The 14,532-nt window shown below is 42.6% G+C and overlaps 1 protein-coding gene across 1 annotated transcript in view; it reads left to right on the forward strand.

Annotated features, from left to right (window-relative positions):
- Positions 1-14,532, forward strand: part of Baz1b (bromodomain adjacent to zinc finger domain, 1B) — a 66,275-nt gene that overhangs the window by 9,076 nt on the left and 42,667 nt on the right. The window contains exons 4-8 of the mRNA XM_013031701.1: positions 887-1,003; positions 4,792-4,936; positions 9,077-9,278; positions 9,560-9,681; positions 13,858-14,055. Coding sequence (XP_012887155.1) covers positions 887-1,003; positions 4,792-4,936; positions 9,077-9,278; positions 9,560-9,681; positions 13,858-14,055 — 784 coding nt within the window. The remainder of the gene's footprint in view (positions 1-886; positions 1,004-4,791; positions 4,937-9,076; positions 9,279-9,559; positions 9,682-13,857; positions 14,056-14,532) is intronic.

Below are 14,532 nucleotides of genomic sequence, written 5' to 3' on the forward strand. Positions count from 1 at the left end.
ATAAGAAATGTACTCATTATCTTGCCCATGTAATTGTAACCCCTCTGTACAGTATTTTCACAATAAAAAAAGATTAATAAGCAGCAAAGTATTTTGATAGAAAAGCAGTGTTTATTTTCTTTTTTTTTTTCCGTACTGTCCTGGGGCTCAAACTCAGGGCCTAGGTCCTGTCACTGAGCTTTTCCACTTGAGCCATAGCTCACTTTTGACTTTTGGTGATTAATTGGGTATGAGTCTCACAGGCCAGATGCAGGTGGCTCACACCTGTAATCCTAGTTATTCAGGAGGCTGAAGTCTGAGGATCACAACTGTGATCCAGATCTATCTGGGGCAGAAAGTCCCCATGACTCTTACCTACAATTAATCCCTTAAAAACTGGAAGTGGAGCTGTGGCTTAGTGATAGAAGTGCTAGCCATGAGCAAAACAGCTCTGGAACAGCACCCAGGCCCTGAGTTCAAGCCCCCAGACTGCTTCAAAGAAAAGAGTCACAGACTTTGCTGCCTGGGCTGGCTTTGAACCGTGATCCTCAGATTTGAGCCTCCTGAATAGCTAGGATTACAGGTGTATACCACCGGCACCTGGCTTTTTTTTTTTTTTTTTGGATGAAACTTAATACTGTTCACATCTTGTGAAGTGAAAGCTGGCAGATTGAGAAAATCTAATTTGTACTAAAGATACTGATATCTAGAAAACATGACAAACCATTCTTATACTTTAATCTTAATTAGACTTCGGACTTGCAACTTGAAAACTAGGATTCTATTTTTTTCTTCTCTTGCTGTACATTACAGAAAGAATATAGAACATTTTCTGTAGCTAAGTATTTAATGAGTATGGATTGGTTGTGTTTGTTGATTGCATATTTTCCTGAACCACTGCTGACAGAGAGTATGAAGCCCGTTTGGAAAGGTACAGTGAGCGTATTTGGACATGTAAGAGTACTGGAAGCAGTCAGCTCACACACAAGGAGGCCTGGGAGGAAGAACAGGAAGTGGCTGAACTGTGAGTAATATGCTCTGTACTATCTTCACCTTGTTAGGAGAGGGGAAATATCAACAGTGAAGCTGTATTTGTATTTATACTTATGGGGGCATACTCTGAAATACATTATACTTGGTGTGCTTTGTTGGTGTATGGGTGCCTTGGATTGGTTTAGTAGCATTTTGCTAGTAGCAATGTGTGTGGAATACAGGGTTTGTTTTTTTTTGGCCAGTCCTAGGGCTTGAACTCAGGGCATGGGCACTGTCCCTGAGCATCTTTTGCTCAAGGCTTGCACTTTACCACTTGAGCCACAGTGCAACTTCCAGCTTTTTCTGTTTATGTGGTGCTAAGAATCAAACCCAAGGCTTTATGAATGTGAGGCAAGCACTCTCTTACTAAGCCACATTCCCAGTCCCTGGAATATAGTTCTATGAGTGCACTTATTAGGTATTGGTCAAGCCTTTGAATGTTCTTGCTCTGTACCTTTTATGTTCTAAATGCTCTGCAAATGTGATTGTGAACAAAGAAGCTGATAGATGCTGTCAAAACTACAGTGTGTGTGTATGCGTGTGTGCGTGCGTTTACTGTAAAGGTATACACAGAGAAGTTATCACAAGTCAGGTAATGAGTATGTTTCTTTTTGGACAGTGTCACACTTTCTCTCCCTCTCCCTGTTTTTCCCTCCCGTCTCCACCCACAAGTTGTAGAGATCTTTTTACACATAGAGGTACACAGTTTGAGGATAGTTTGTGTAGTCCAGGAGGTTGGGTTGAGTGTCTTAAAATTTGTCTCCTCAAAGTTTCAGGTAGGTTATCAAAGAAGATACTCAGGACATAGGGAATAGAGGCAAGTTGGGTGTTTGATGGTGCCTTCCTGTAGACCTAGCATTCAAGAAGCAGAGGCAGTAAGATTAGGAGTTCAAGGCCAGCGTGGGCTACATAGTGAGGCACTGTCTCAGAAGAATAAAACCAAGGTAGAAAGTAGGGATGGTAAAACAATAGTCTTGGAATTTGGAGAAAATGCTTTTTTCTTATTAACTTGACTTTTTTTTTTTTTTTTTTGGTACTGGGGATCAAACACAGGATGTTGCGCTTGCTAGGCAAGCGCTTTGCCACTGAGCTACATCCCAGCCCTCTTATTAACTTGATAGTTGGTCAGTAGGTAAGTGCTGCTGTCTCTTCTATATAAGAACAGAATTTAGGGCTGGGACGGTACCTCAGTGGTAGAATGCTTGCCTTGTATGCATGAGGCCCTGGGTTCAATCCTCAGCACTACATAAGCAGAAAAGGCCAGAAGTGGCACTGTGGCTCAAGTGGTAGAGCGCTAGCCTTGAGCTGAAGAGCTGAGGGTCAGTGCCCAGGCCCAGAGTTCAGGCCCCACGAATGGCCCCAAAAAAAGAGAATTTAGTGCTCTAATACTGCTGGTCTGTTCTTCAGGGATTCTGGTAACAGCTGCATCACTGACTAGTGATTGGTCAGGGCTCAACCTGGCACCTATTTTTTCTTTGGTTGAATCTCTCTTGGATTAGTACAGATAAGTGTGTGTGTGTGTGTGTGTGTGTGTGTATGCACCTAGAATAGGGGATAGACATTTTCTAGAAAGTGACCCCCCCCCCCCGCTTTTTTTTTTTTTTTTTTGGCAGTGGTGGAGCTTGAACTCTGGGCCTAAGTGCTATTCCTGAGCTCTTCAGGTCTAGGCTAGTGCTCTACCACTTGAGCCATAGCGCTATTTCTGATTTTTTGGTGGTTAATTGGAGATAAAAGTCTTATGGACTTTTCTGCCTGGGCTAGCTTTGGACTGAGATCCTCAGATCTCAGCCTCCTGAGTAGCTAGGATTACAGGCATAAGCCACAGGTGCCTGGCTTATGACTTTTTTTTTTTTTGGTCCGGTCGTGGGGCCTGAACTCTGGGTCTGGGCGCTGTCCCTCAGCTCTTCAGCTTAAGGCTAGCGCTCTACCACTTGAGCCACAACACCACTTCCGGCTTTTTCTTTTTTGCTTATGTGGTGCTGAGGAATTGAACCCAGGGCCTCGAGCATGCAAGGCAAGCGCTCTACCACTGAGCCACCTTCCCAGCCCCCCCCCCTTTTTTTTTTTTGATGCCACTGGGTTGTGAGCTTAGGGCCCTTGCTTGCCTGGCTCATGTGATCCCTAGGCTTGTTGTTTTTTGTTTTTGGTGTTTTTTTTCAGAGATAATAGTTTTTTTTTTTATTGTGAAAATACTGTACAGAGGGATTACAATTACATGGGCAAGATAATGAGTACATTTCTTAACAAGCACTGTAGCCTCCTTTGTTTCCCCTTCCCATCCCTTCCCATCACCCCCCATCACCCAGGCTTGCTGTTTTCATCTAGGATCACCAGTGCATACTACTGTATCTGGCCTCCTCTCTCTGGAGGTGGAGTCTTGTAGACTGGCCTGGCACCTTGATCCTTCCCATCTTAGCCTCCCATGTAGCTTGGGATGATAGGCCTTTACCACTGTGCACAGCTTTGAGGAGTTGAGATCATGTCTGAAAAAAAAGTACCCAGCTCTTTGTTTTTCTTCCTTTTTCCATTTCTTTTGTTGTTGTTGTTGTCATTACTCTAAAGGTGTCTACAAGCCAGGCACTGGTGGCTCATGTGTGTAAGCTTAGAAGGTTGAGATCTGAGGATCTCGGTTCAAAGCCAGCCTGAGCAGGAAAGGCCAGGCGACTCTATATTCAGTTAACAACCAGAAAACTGGAAGTGGCACTGTAATTCAAAGTTGGTAGGCACTATCCTTGAACAGAAAAGCTCAGGGACAGTGCCAAGGTCCTGAGTTCAAGCCTCATAATCAATAAAAACAAAAAGGAAAGTATTCTCCATGGAATAGGTATTACTGTTTGCTCTTGCAGAGGAAGATAATACCACCCTCTAGATGTCTTTTTGGGATAAAAAGATATGTATATGGAAATTCTATGAAAAAGAACGTACAAGCTAAAGGATATGAAGTGTAGTAAGGAAAGTTAGCTGTGATGGCATGAAGTGTGATCATGTGACCATATACCTGAAAAACCCAGAGAGGGTCAAGTAAAGAGCTGTTAGAACAAATCAGAGAATGGAGCAGAAAACTATTACATCCTACAGACAGTAAGATAGAGTGAGAATTTAGGGGCTAGCATGGAGGGGGCAGGGAAAGCTTCACAAGGTTTCCCGAACACGATGATATTGGATGCATTGAGGGCGGTTTGTGCCAAATTGTTGACAACAGCAGGAGGTACTCAAATTTAAGTCAGTGAATGATGAAGAGAGGAACATGATTTTAGTTGGCTTATGGCTTAGTTAATAAGTTTGTAGGCTAGCATACTGTTCTGGTCTGGAGCCTGACATTAGTTGAGATAGAAGATGGCGGGAAGAGGGAATTTGACTGTTTATTCTAACTAAATAACTACTGCACAGTTTCTTGGAAAGTCCTGATACACCTCAGCAGTTCAGGTTTTTATCTACAAGTATTGTTATTTTTTTGGGACCTTTGCACTTAAAAATGGTCTAAAAAGGGGCTGGGAAGGTGGCTCAGTGGTAGAGCATTTGCCTTGCATGCCCGAGGCCCTGGGTTCGATTCCTTAGCACCACGTAAGAAAAAAGAAAAAAGCCGTAAGTGGCGCTGTGGCTCAAGGGGTACAGCTGGCCTTGAGCTGAAGAGCTGAGGGACAGTGCCCAGGCCCACAAAAAAAAAAAAGGTCTAAAAAGCCTAGTCATAAAAAATGGTCTTAAATTGAGTTGCTGTGGAGGTGTTTTTGTTTTGTTTGATCTTACATTTTATTGGCAACTAATAATCTATTTCTTTAGTTTAAAGGAGGAGTTCCCTATCTGGTATGAGAAACTTGTTCTGGAGATGGTTCATCATAACACTGCCTCCTTGGAGAAGTTAGTAGATACTGCTTGGTTGGAAATCATGACCAAATATGCTGTAGGAGAAGAGTGTGACTTTGAGGTAGGTGCCTGTTTTCCTTCTATTTGGTTCACTGAAGATCAGAGTTAGAGGCTCCAGGGAGGATCATAGACTGCAATTCTGTCTGGGTGTGAGAAACTGGGTTATTTCTTTTTTTGTTTGCTTTTGTTTTTGTTGATTATGAGGCTTCAACCAGAGCACTGTCCCTCACCTCTCTTTTGCTTTAGGCTAGTACCCTACCACTTTGAGCCACAGCACCACTTTTTGTTTTCTTGAGGTTAATTGGAGATGAGAATCTCATAGCCTTTGCTGCTCAGGCTGGCTTTGAATTGCAGTCCTCAGATCTCAGCCTCTTGAGTAGCATCCAGCTTAATTGGATTATTCTTTTTTAAAAATTTTTTTAAATGTAAAGATACCGTACAAAGGGGTTACAGTTACATGAGTAAGGTAATGAATATATTGTCTATGGAGCATTGTTACCCCCTCCTTTGTTTTTCCCCTACTATCTCTTCCCTCTCCAACTCCTTCCCCCTACCCCATTTTCTTGTTTTTGGATCCAGTCGTGGGGTCTGAACTCTGGGCCTGGGCACTGTCCCTCAGCTCTTCAGCTCAAGGCTAGCGCTCTACCACTTGAGCTACAGCGCCACTTCCAGTTTTCTGGTGGTTTATTGGAGATAGGAGTCTCACGGTCTCTCCTGCCCGGGCTGGCTTTGAACCGCGATCCTCAGATCTCAGCCTCCTGAGTAGCTAGGATTACAGGCGTGAGCCACCAGCGCCCGGCTAGGTTGTATCCTTCTTTCAGCATTTTGTTAATCCTCTTCTCCCCAAATTAGAAAAATATATATATATATAAGTTAGATGTAGGGCACTGGAATCAGTGGGTTATTCTTGAAGTCTGCTTTACTTAATGTTACGTTTCAGAAGGATTGGCCAGGTTCATGCCTGCCTGTAATCCTAGCAACTCAGGAGGCTGAGATCTAAAGATCATGGGCAGGAAACAAAAAAATCTGGAAGTAGAGTTGTGGCTCAAGTGGTAGAGCATTAGCCTTGAGCAAAAAGGCTAAAGAACTGTGCCCAGGGACTGAGTTCATGCCCCAGGATCTGCGCGCGCGCGCATGCGCACGCGCGCGCACACACACACGTGTTATGCATGGGACTTTCCTTCCTTTCCCTTTTCTTTTTCCCCCTCTCTCTCCCTTTTTCCCCTCCCCTTCCCTCCCTCTTCCCTTTGGATTAAACCCAGAGCCTTGTACTTGCTATGCAAGTATTATGTTGCAGCATAGTCCCAGCCCTAGTGGCCTAGTGGGAACATGCTGTTTCATTATCTTGGCTTTTTTTTTTTTTTAAACTTTTTCCTACTTGTTTAAAATACTTTCAGATTTATCTAATCTGTCTTCTTAGTAATATGAATGAATTGATTTTTCTATTTAAGTTTGTTTTTGACACTTTTGATTATTAGACCATTGAAATCAAGTTTTGAATTTTTTGTTATTGAAGAGGTGGAGATTAAACCTAGAGCTTCAAGCATACTGGGCAAGCACTCTACCACTAAGCTCTTTTATATTTATTAATTTTCTATCCCAAATAGCTACAGAATAACACTATCCTTACATAATCTTGTGAAAGCTTAAGGTAGCATTTAGAAGAAAGGGAACCAGTATTTAAAAAACAGTGTTGTTTCGTTATTTTTTTTTGTTGCCAGTCCTAGGACTTGAACTTGGGCTGGACGCTGTTCCTGAGCTTCTTTTGCTCAAGGCTAGCACTCTACCACTTGAGCCACAGAGCCACTTCTAGCTTTTTCTGTTTATGTGGTTCTGAGGAATCAAATCCAGGGCTTCATGCATGCTAGGCAAGCACTCGATCACTAAGCCACACCCCCAGCCCAGGGTTTTGTTTGTTGGTTGTTGGGCTTGAATTCTGGGCCTGGGCTCTGTCCCTCAGCTCTTCAGCTCAAGGCTAGCCATAGCGCCACTTCCCAGGTTTTCTGCTTATGTGGTTCTGAGGAATCGAACCCAGAGCCTCATGCATGCGAGGCAAGCAATCTACCACTGAGCTGCTTTCCCAGCCCAAGTTTGTAGATTTTTAGTGTATATAGTGCTGGGGATTAGACAGGGGCTTTAAGTCTGCGGAAAGATCTAGAAATGCCATCACAACCAACAAAACACTGCTGTGTTTATGCCAGAGTATAAAGAGATTCTTGGTCCAAGCTAGTCAGAAAATAAAGCAGAAAGGGTGGATGTAGAGCACCTGCCCAGTAAGTACAAAAGCCCTAAGTTTAAGACCCAGTACTTCCCCCACCAAAAAAATTTCCCATATGAAAATAAACATTGTTCAGAGCTCCAGTGGCTCATGCCTGTAATCTTAACTACTCAGGAGGCTGAGATCTGAGGATTGCAGTTCAAAGTTAGCCCAGGCAGGAAAGTCCACGAGACTTTTTTTGGGGGGGGGGGTCTGGTCGTGGGGCCTGAACTCGGCCTGGGCGCTGTCCTTCAGCTCAAGGCTAGCGCTCTACCACTTGAGCCACAGCGCCACTTCCGGCTTTTTTCTTTTTGCTTATGTGGTGCTGGGAATCGAACCCAGGGCCTCAGGCATGCAAGGCAAGCACTCTACCACTGAGCCACCTTCCCAGCCCCCACGAGACTCTTATCTCCAGTTAACCACCAGAAAATTGGAAGTGGTGCTGTTGCTCAAGTGGTAGAGCACTTGCCTTGAGCTGAAGAGCTCAAGGACAGCGCCCAGGCCCAGAGTTTAAGCCCCATGACCAACAAAACAAAAAACACATTGTAGGAAATAAAACAGCTCTATTTAAAGGATAATATAGCCAAAACTGACCTCAGCCCCTAATCTCTGCCTCCCACAGGACTGGGCTTACAGTCTTGAGCCTTTGCACTGACTGTATGCTTTTTTTTTTTTGTCCTGGGGCTTGAACTCTAGGCCTGGGCATTATCCCTGAGCTCTTCAGCTCAGGCTAGCGGTCTACCGCTTGAACCACAGCACCACTTCTGGCTTTTTCTGTGTATGTGGTACTGAGGAATCGAACCCAGGCTTCATGCATGCTGGGCAAATACTCTACCACTGATCCACATTCTCAGCCCTGACTGAGGTTGTTAATTATCTGTCTGTCTTTTGTCTAATCTTTTTTTTTTTTTTTTTTTGTCAGTTTTGGGCTTTAACTCTGCTCCTGGGCACTGTCCCTGAGCTGTTTAGTTCAAGGTAAGCGCTCTACCACTTGAGCCACTGTGCCACTTCCAGTTTTCTGGTGGTTAATTGGAGATCAGAGTCTCACAGACTTTCCTGCTGGGCTGGCTTTGAATCATGATCCTCAGATCTTAGCTTCCTGAGTAGCTAAGATTACAGGAATGAGCTTCCCTGAGCTCTTTTGTTCAAGGCTAGCACTATCTACCATTTTGAGCATAGGGCTACTTCCAGTTTTTGAGTGGTTAATTGGAGGTGAGTCTCACTGAGATTTTTCTGTCCGGGCTAGCTTTGAACTGTGATCCGCAGCCTCCTGAATAGTTTAAGATTAAAGGTGTGAGGCATTGCACTCAGCCTAATCTACTTGCTGAAACCCTTTTTTTTTCCTTTTTTGGTTGTTGTTGCAGAGGAGAGCTTTTTTTTTAGACAAATATTTACCATATAACTTACTTGTAGACAGAATGTAGCATACCCTTCAATGGATGGCTATATTATGGAAGATTACTCAGCTATTAAAGGGAACAAACTATGGATACCTGGAACAACTTCACTGGTTTTCCAGAGGAATATGTTGGGGGAAAGCCACTTTCCAAAAGTTATATACTGTATGATTCTGAGTAACATTTTTTAAAATAGAATTTTATTGTTATTATTAAGCTGTTGTAAAGAGTGGTTACCATTTTATAAGTCAGATAATGAATACATTGCTGTTTTGGACAATGTCACCTCTTTTTTTACTTTTCCCCATTTTCCCCCTCCTGTCCCTGCCCACAAGTTGCCAGGAAAGAGGGGGCGGGCATATTTTCAAAGATGTCATATTTTGGCCTACAAGACTGAGAAAGTTCCTTACAACTAGCGATATTAGTGTTTCAGTGAATATTTATTAGGTGAGGAGGAATGTGTATTGAATCACATATTCTCAACATTAGATTTAAGCTATTTTTTTATTTACTAGATATCTCTGATTTCCTCTTGTTACCTATATAGATTGGAAAGGAGAAAATGCTCAAGGTGAAGATTGTGAAGATTCATCCTTTGGAGAAAGTTGATGAAGATGCCACAGAGAAGAAATCAGATGGTGCCTGTGATTCTCCATCAAGTGACAAAGAGAATTCCAGTCAAATTGCTCAGGACCACCCGAAGAAAGAGGCATTAGTGAAAGAGGATGAAGGAAGGCGAGAGAGTATCAGTATGTATGATGCTCACTGTCCTTAGTTAGAGGAGACCCTGGTTATTTTATTGCATAAAAATCTTTTTTGCAACTAAACATGTACGTTTAGTACCAACTCAAGATTCTGTTCATTATGATTGAGATAGCAACTTAAATGTCCACAAAGTAAATTAAGCCTTAGCTCTCCCTACCTGCCCTTCCTGGGGCAAAGTCAAGTGTTAGGAATGGTTTTTCATGAGTGAATGGATAGAATTAAAATAATTCTTTTTCCCCCACTAATTTTCTATTGATGTGGCTAGATGACAGAGCACGCAGGTCTCCACGAAAACTTCCTACTTCATTAAAAAAAGGAGAAAGGAAATGGGCTCCTCCCAAGTTTTTGCCTCACAAATATGATGTGAAACTACAAAATGAAGATAAGGTCAGTTGGTTACTTCAGTCCTCTTAGATGTTAGAAAATGTTACAGTATTGGTTTTTCTTGAAAAAAAATTAGCTAAAGAAAAATATGAATGAAATGTATTTGTAACGTAAATTCTAAGTGACTTTCTAATTGTGACCTTTGATTGTTTATATATTTCTTCCCTAGGAGATAGCATGCTTTTCCTTTGTAGGAATTACTCAGGTATAAGGAAAATTTTACAGGCCCTGATTAATTCCTCAGAACCATCAACAAAAAAGAGAAAAAGAAAAATTTTACATTGAACTGTATTTTTTGTTTGTTTGGTTTTGTTTTTGGTCAGTTTTGGGGCTTAAACTCAGGGACTAGGTGCTGTCCCTGAGCTTTTTCACTCAAGGATAGAGCTCTGCCACTTGGGCTGCAGCTTTGCAGCCTGTTTTCTGGTGGTTAATTGGAGAGAAGAGTCTCATGGATTTCCTGCCTGTGCTGGCCTTGAGTTGCAATCTACAAATCTCAGCTTCCTGATTAGCTAGTGCAGGCATGAGCCACGATTGCCCATCACATTTGAAATTTTTAACTCAGTTTGTAAAATAAAAATCTATTTCCTTAGCTGGGCGCTGGTGGCTCATGCCTGTAATCCTAGCTACTCAGGAGGCTGAGATCTGAGGATTGCAGTTCAAAGCCAGCTTGGGCAGGAAAGTCCATGAGACTCTTATTTCCAATTAACCACCAAAAAACCAGAACTGGTGCTGTGGTTCAAGTGATAGAGTGCTCACTCTGAGCTAAAAATCTCAGGAACAGTGCCCAGGCCCAGATTTCCAGCCCCATGACCAACCCTCCCCCCCCCAAAAAAAAAAATCTATTCCCTTGCCAGGTGCTGTGGTTGAAGTCTACAGTCCTACTTGGGAGGTGTAAATAAAGGTGTCACAGTTTGATGCTGGCCAAGGCATGCAAGACCCCATCTTAAGCAATGGCTAGACATGATGGTGTGAGCCTGTCATGCCTAGCTACAGAAGAAGTATAATGCTTGATCCAGTGGTGTGCCTCTATCATCCCACTGGCAAAGGGAAGCACAAATAGGATTACAGTTCAGGCATAAAGCAAGACCTTGTCTTGAAAAAAACTCAACCTGGGGCTGGGAAGGTAGCTCAGTGGTAGAGCACTTGCCTTGCATGCATGAGATCCTGGGTTCGATTCCTCAGCACCACATAAGCAAAAAGAAAAAAGCTAGAAGTGGTGCTGTAGCTCAAGTGGTAGAGCGCTAGCCTTAAGCTGAAGAGCTGAGGGACAGTGCCCACACCCAGAGTTCAGACCCCATGACCAAACAGAAAAAAAAAAAGAAAATAACTCAACCTAAGGAGATACGACAAAATAAACAATACTTGAGAAACAAAGGACCTCCACTCATCTGGTCAAATCATTACTAAATGACCCCATTCTGCTGACCACATATATGGTATATATGTGCACATCTGAGGAAAACTAGGAGGAGGACACAGAAACAGGGAAATGGGAAAACATGCAACAGCAGGACCTATCAGCTGCACTGGTCATTAATCAAAACGAACTAAGCAACTCAGTGGCAGTGATGGGAAATAGGGAATGAACTGGAAAGAGGGAACAGCTGACACTAAGCAAAAGGAAAGAAATGTACATATCACCTGATGTAGAAAAAATAACTATTGTCAAAGCTCACAGAACTCATAAACTTTGTAGACCATGATAAAGACAATTTGCCCCATAAGGTTAGAATGTGTCTGTGACTTTAACTATCAGTATCTCACTGTGAAATTTATGCAATCATTTAATCGCAATAAAAAAAATTGCTATAAAAAAATTTTTTTGGGTCCGGTCGTGGGGCCTGAACTCTGGGCCTGGGCGCTGTCCCTCAGCTCTTCAGCTAAAGGTTAGCGCTCTACCACTTGAGCCACAGTGCCACTACTGGCTTTTTTTCTTTTTTTGTTTATGTGGTGCTTAGGAATCGAACCCAAGGCAAGTGCTCTACCACTGAGCCACCTTCCCAGCCCCGAGCCTTTCATTTTCACTTGGCCTTTTTCACTCAAGGCTGATGCTCTACCACTTGAGTCATACCTCTACTTTTGGCTTTTTGCTGGTTAATTGGAGATAATAATCTCACGGACTTCTACCACAGACCTTAAATCTCAGCCTCCTAAGTAGCTAGGATTATGGGCATGAGCCACTAGCTCCCAGCTTGGTTTTTATTTTTTAAGCAATTTTTTTTTGGGGGGGGGTTCCGGTCATGAGGCCTGAACACTGGGCCTGGGCGCTGTCCCTCAGCTCTTCAGCTCAAGGCTAGCACTCTACCACTTGAGCCACAGCGCCACTTCCAGCTTTTTTCTTTTTGCTTATGTGGTACTGAGGAATCGAACCTAGGGCCTCAGGCATGCAAGGCAAGCGCTCTACCACTGAGCCACCTTCCCAGCCCCAAGAATCCTTGTTTTATTGTTGGAAAGATCGAGTAGAGAACTGGGATGTGGGAGCTAGTTGCATCATAGGTTATTCATAAAAAACGCTTTCATGGGAGAAGCAGCTGAGACCCAAGAAGTTTGAAATGTCTCTGTCAGCGCTCAGTAATAAATAAGTAAATGAGAATTATAACCTAGTTTTTGGCTTCTTTCCTTTTTTCCACCTCAAAATCTTGACAAATCTCATTCCATTCTGATGCATTTGTGTTTTTGCTTAGTGATCCTAAAACATGTCAGGATCTCTTTGAAGTTACGTATTGTTAAATACAGTGATTGATTTCTTTCCCTCATTCAGCAGGTAGCTAAAATATGCTGTTTTCCTATCATGTTTTCTTATTGGTAAGCATTGTATGTATACATGTATTGAATAGAAAATACATTAAAAGGAAGTGGCGCCGTAGCTCAAGTGGTAGAGCGCTCGCCTTGAGCTGAAGAGCTGAGGGACAGCGCCCAGGCCCAGAGTTCAAGCCCCACGACCGACAAAAAAAGAAAATACATTAAAAATTATCTCAGCCATACTGTAATCAAGTGCTAGCTTGGTTCTCCTGACTCATTGAGACAGACCTGAATGACTGTTTTTGTTATTGTTTTGGCTTTGGGAAGTCCAGCACCATAAGCAATTCTGAAGAGTCTGTCCTATTCCAAGAACTGTTTTTTTTGGTCAGTCTTGGGCCTGGGCACTGTCTCTGTGCCTTTCAGCTCAACCAAACCACTTGAGCCACAGCGTCACTTCCAGTTTTCTGGTGCCTGGCTCCAAGAAACTTTCAAAAAGAAAAGTGAGTCGGGCGCTGGTGGCTCACGCCTCTAATCCTAGCTACTCAGGAGGCTGAGATCTGAGGATCACTGTCCAAAGCCAGCCAAGGCAGAAAAGTCCGAGAGACTCTGATCTCCAGTTAACCACTAGAAAACCGGAAGTGGCGCTGTGGCTCAAGCAGTAGAGCCCTCACCTTGAGCTAAAGAGCTGAGGGATAGAGCCAAAGCCTAGAGTTCAAGCCCCATGACCTTAAAAAAAAAAGTGTGATGGGCACCAGTGGCTCACACCTGTAACCCTAGGTACTTAGGACTCTGAGATATGAGGATCATGGTTCATAGCCAGCATGGGCATGAAAGTCTGTGGGACTCTTATTTCCAATAAACCACTCAGAAAACCAAAAGTGGCGCTGTATCTCAAGTGTTAGAGCATTAGTCTTGAGCTGAAGAGCTGAGGGACAGTGCCCAGGGCCAGAGTTAAAGCCCCAGTAACCCAAAAAAGAAAGAAAAGGGGAAGAAAAAAAAGGAAAGTATCCATTATATGTATATATTTTAATTTTTAAAATGAATCCCTTATGGGTCAACTTTTAGGTAATAAAACCCTCCCTCTGCTATTAGTAGTAGATGGTCTGGGGATGTAGTTCAAGTGGTAGAGCACCTGTCTAGCCAGCTCAAGGACCTGCATTTGAACCATAGTACCACCAGAAAAAAAGCATTTGATGGTGACTTTGTCTATTTACTCCCAGATAAATTCATAACTAGAATTGCTTATCCAAAGAGCATATTTTTAGGATTAGAGGTATTTTTTAATTGACATTATTCTATAGCTGGAAATTATTCTGCTTTTTTTCTATCCAGTTTATAACTCGATGGAATTGTGATTTTTCTGGGTAGGACATACTTGTTTGCATGGGCTAATTGCTTCCTATCTCAGTGGTGAGTTTTTTGTATTTGTTCACCTAGATCATTAGCAACGTGCCAGCAGACAGCTTGATTCGTACAGAGCGCCCACCAAATAAGGAGATAGTCCGGTACTTTATACGGCACAACGCCTTGCGGGCTGGCACTGGAGAAAATGCACCTTGGGTGGTAGAAGATGAATTGGTGAAGAAATACTCTCTGCCTAGCAAGTTCAGTGACTTTTTACTTGATCCATATAAGGTAAGGTCACTATTAACTTTTGGACAGCTGGATGAAAGCACTGTTAGATAAGTTTATTTTTTCTAGTGCCTTCCAACAGGGTTGGATTCATAGCAGATTTTTATAATTAAGGTTTCCAAATAGGTTTTTATATATGAAATATATTCTAAATATGAAATAATACTCTTTTTTTTGAAATAATACTCTTTTATAATAGGCTGTGATACAGAGTTAAAAAGAGAGCCCACAGTTCTTATATAGTTCACTTAGTTTGATTTAATTTCTTACTAGTATAATTGGCTTAATTAACTGATTTCATCCTCCTGAGTAGGATTACAGGAGTAAAGCACAGTGCCTAAGTAGATTTTATTTTCTTGAGATAGAGTATTGCTATGTAGCCCAGGCTGGCTTTGAACTCACCCATGCTAGAGATTGAACCCTAGGTCTTGTGTATACTGGAACTCTTTTTTTTTTTTTTTTAGGTGTGTATATATATAT

The sequence above is a fragment of the Dipodomys ordii genome, unplaced genomic scaffold (genome assembly GCF_000151885.1).
Source record: "Dipodomys ordii isolate 6190 unplaced genomic scaffold, Dord_2.0 Scaffold143, whole genome shotgun sequence".
Lineage (NCBI taxonomy): Eukaryota > Metazoa > Chordata > Mammalia > Rodentia > Heteromyidae > Dipodomys > Dipodomys ordii.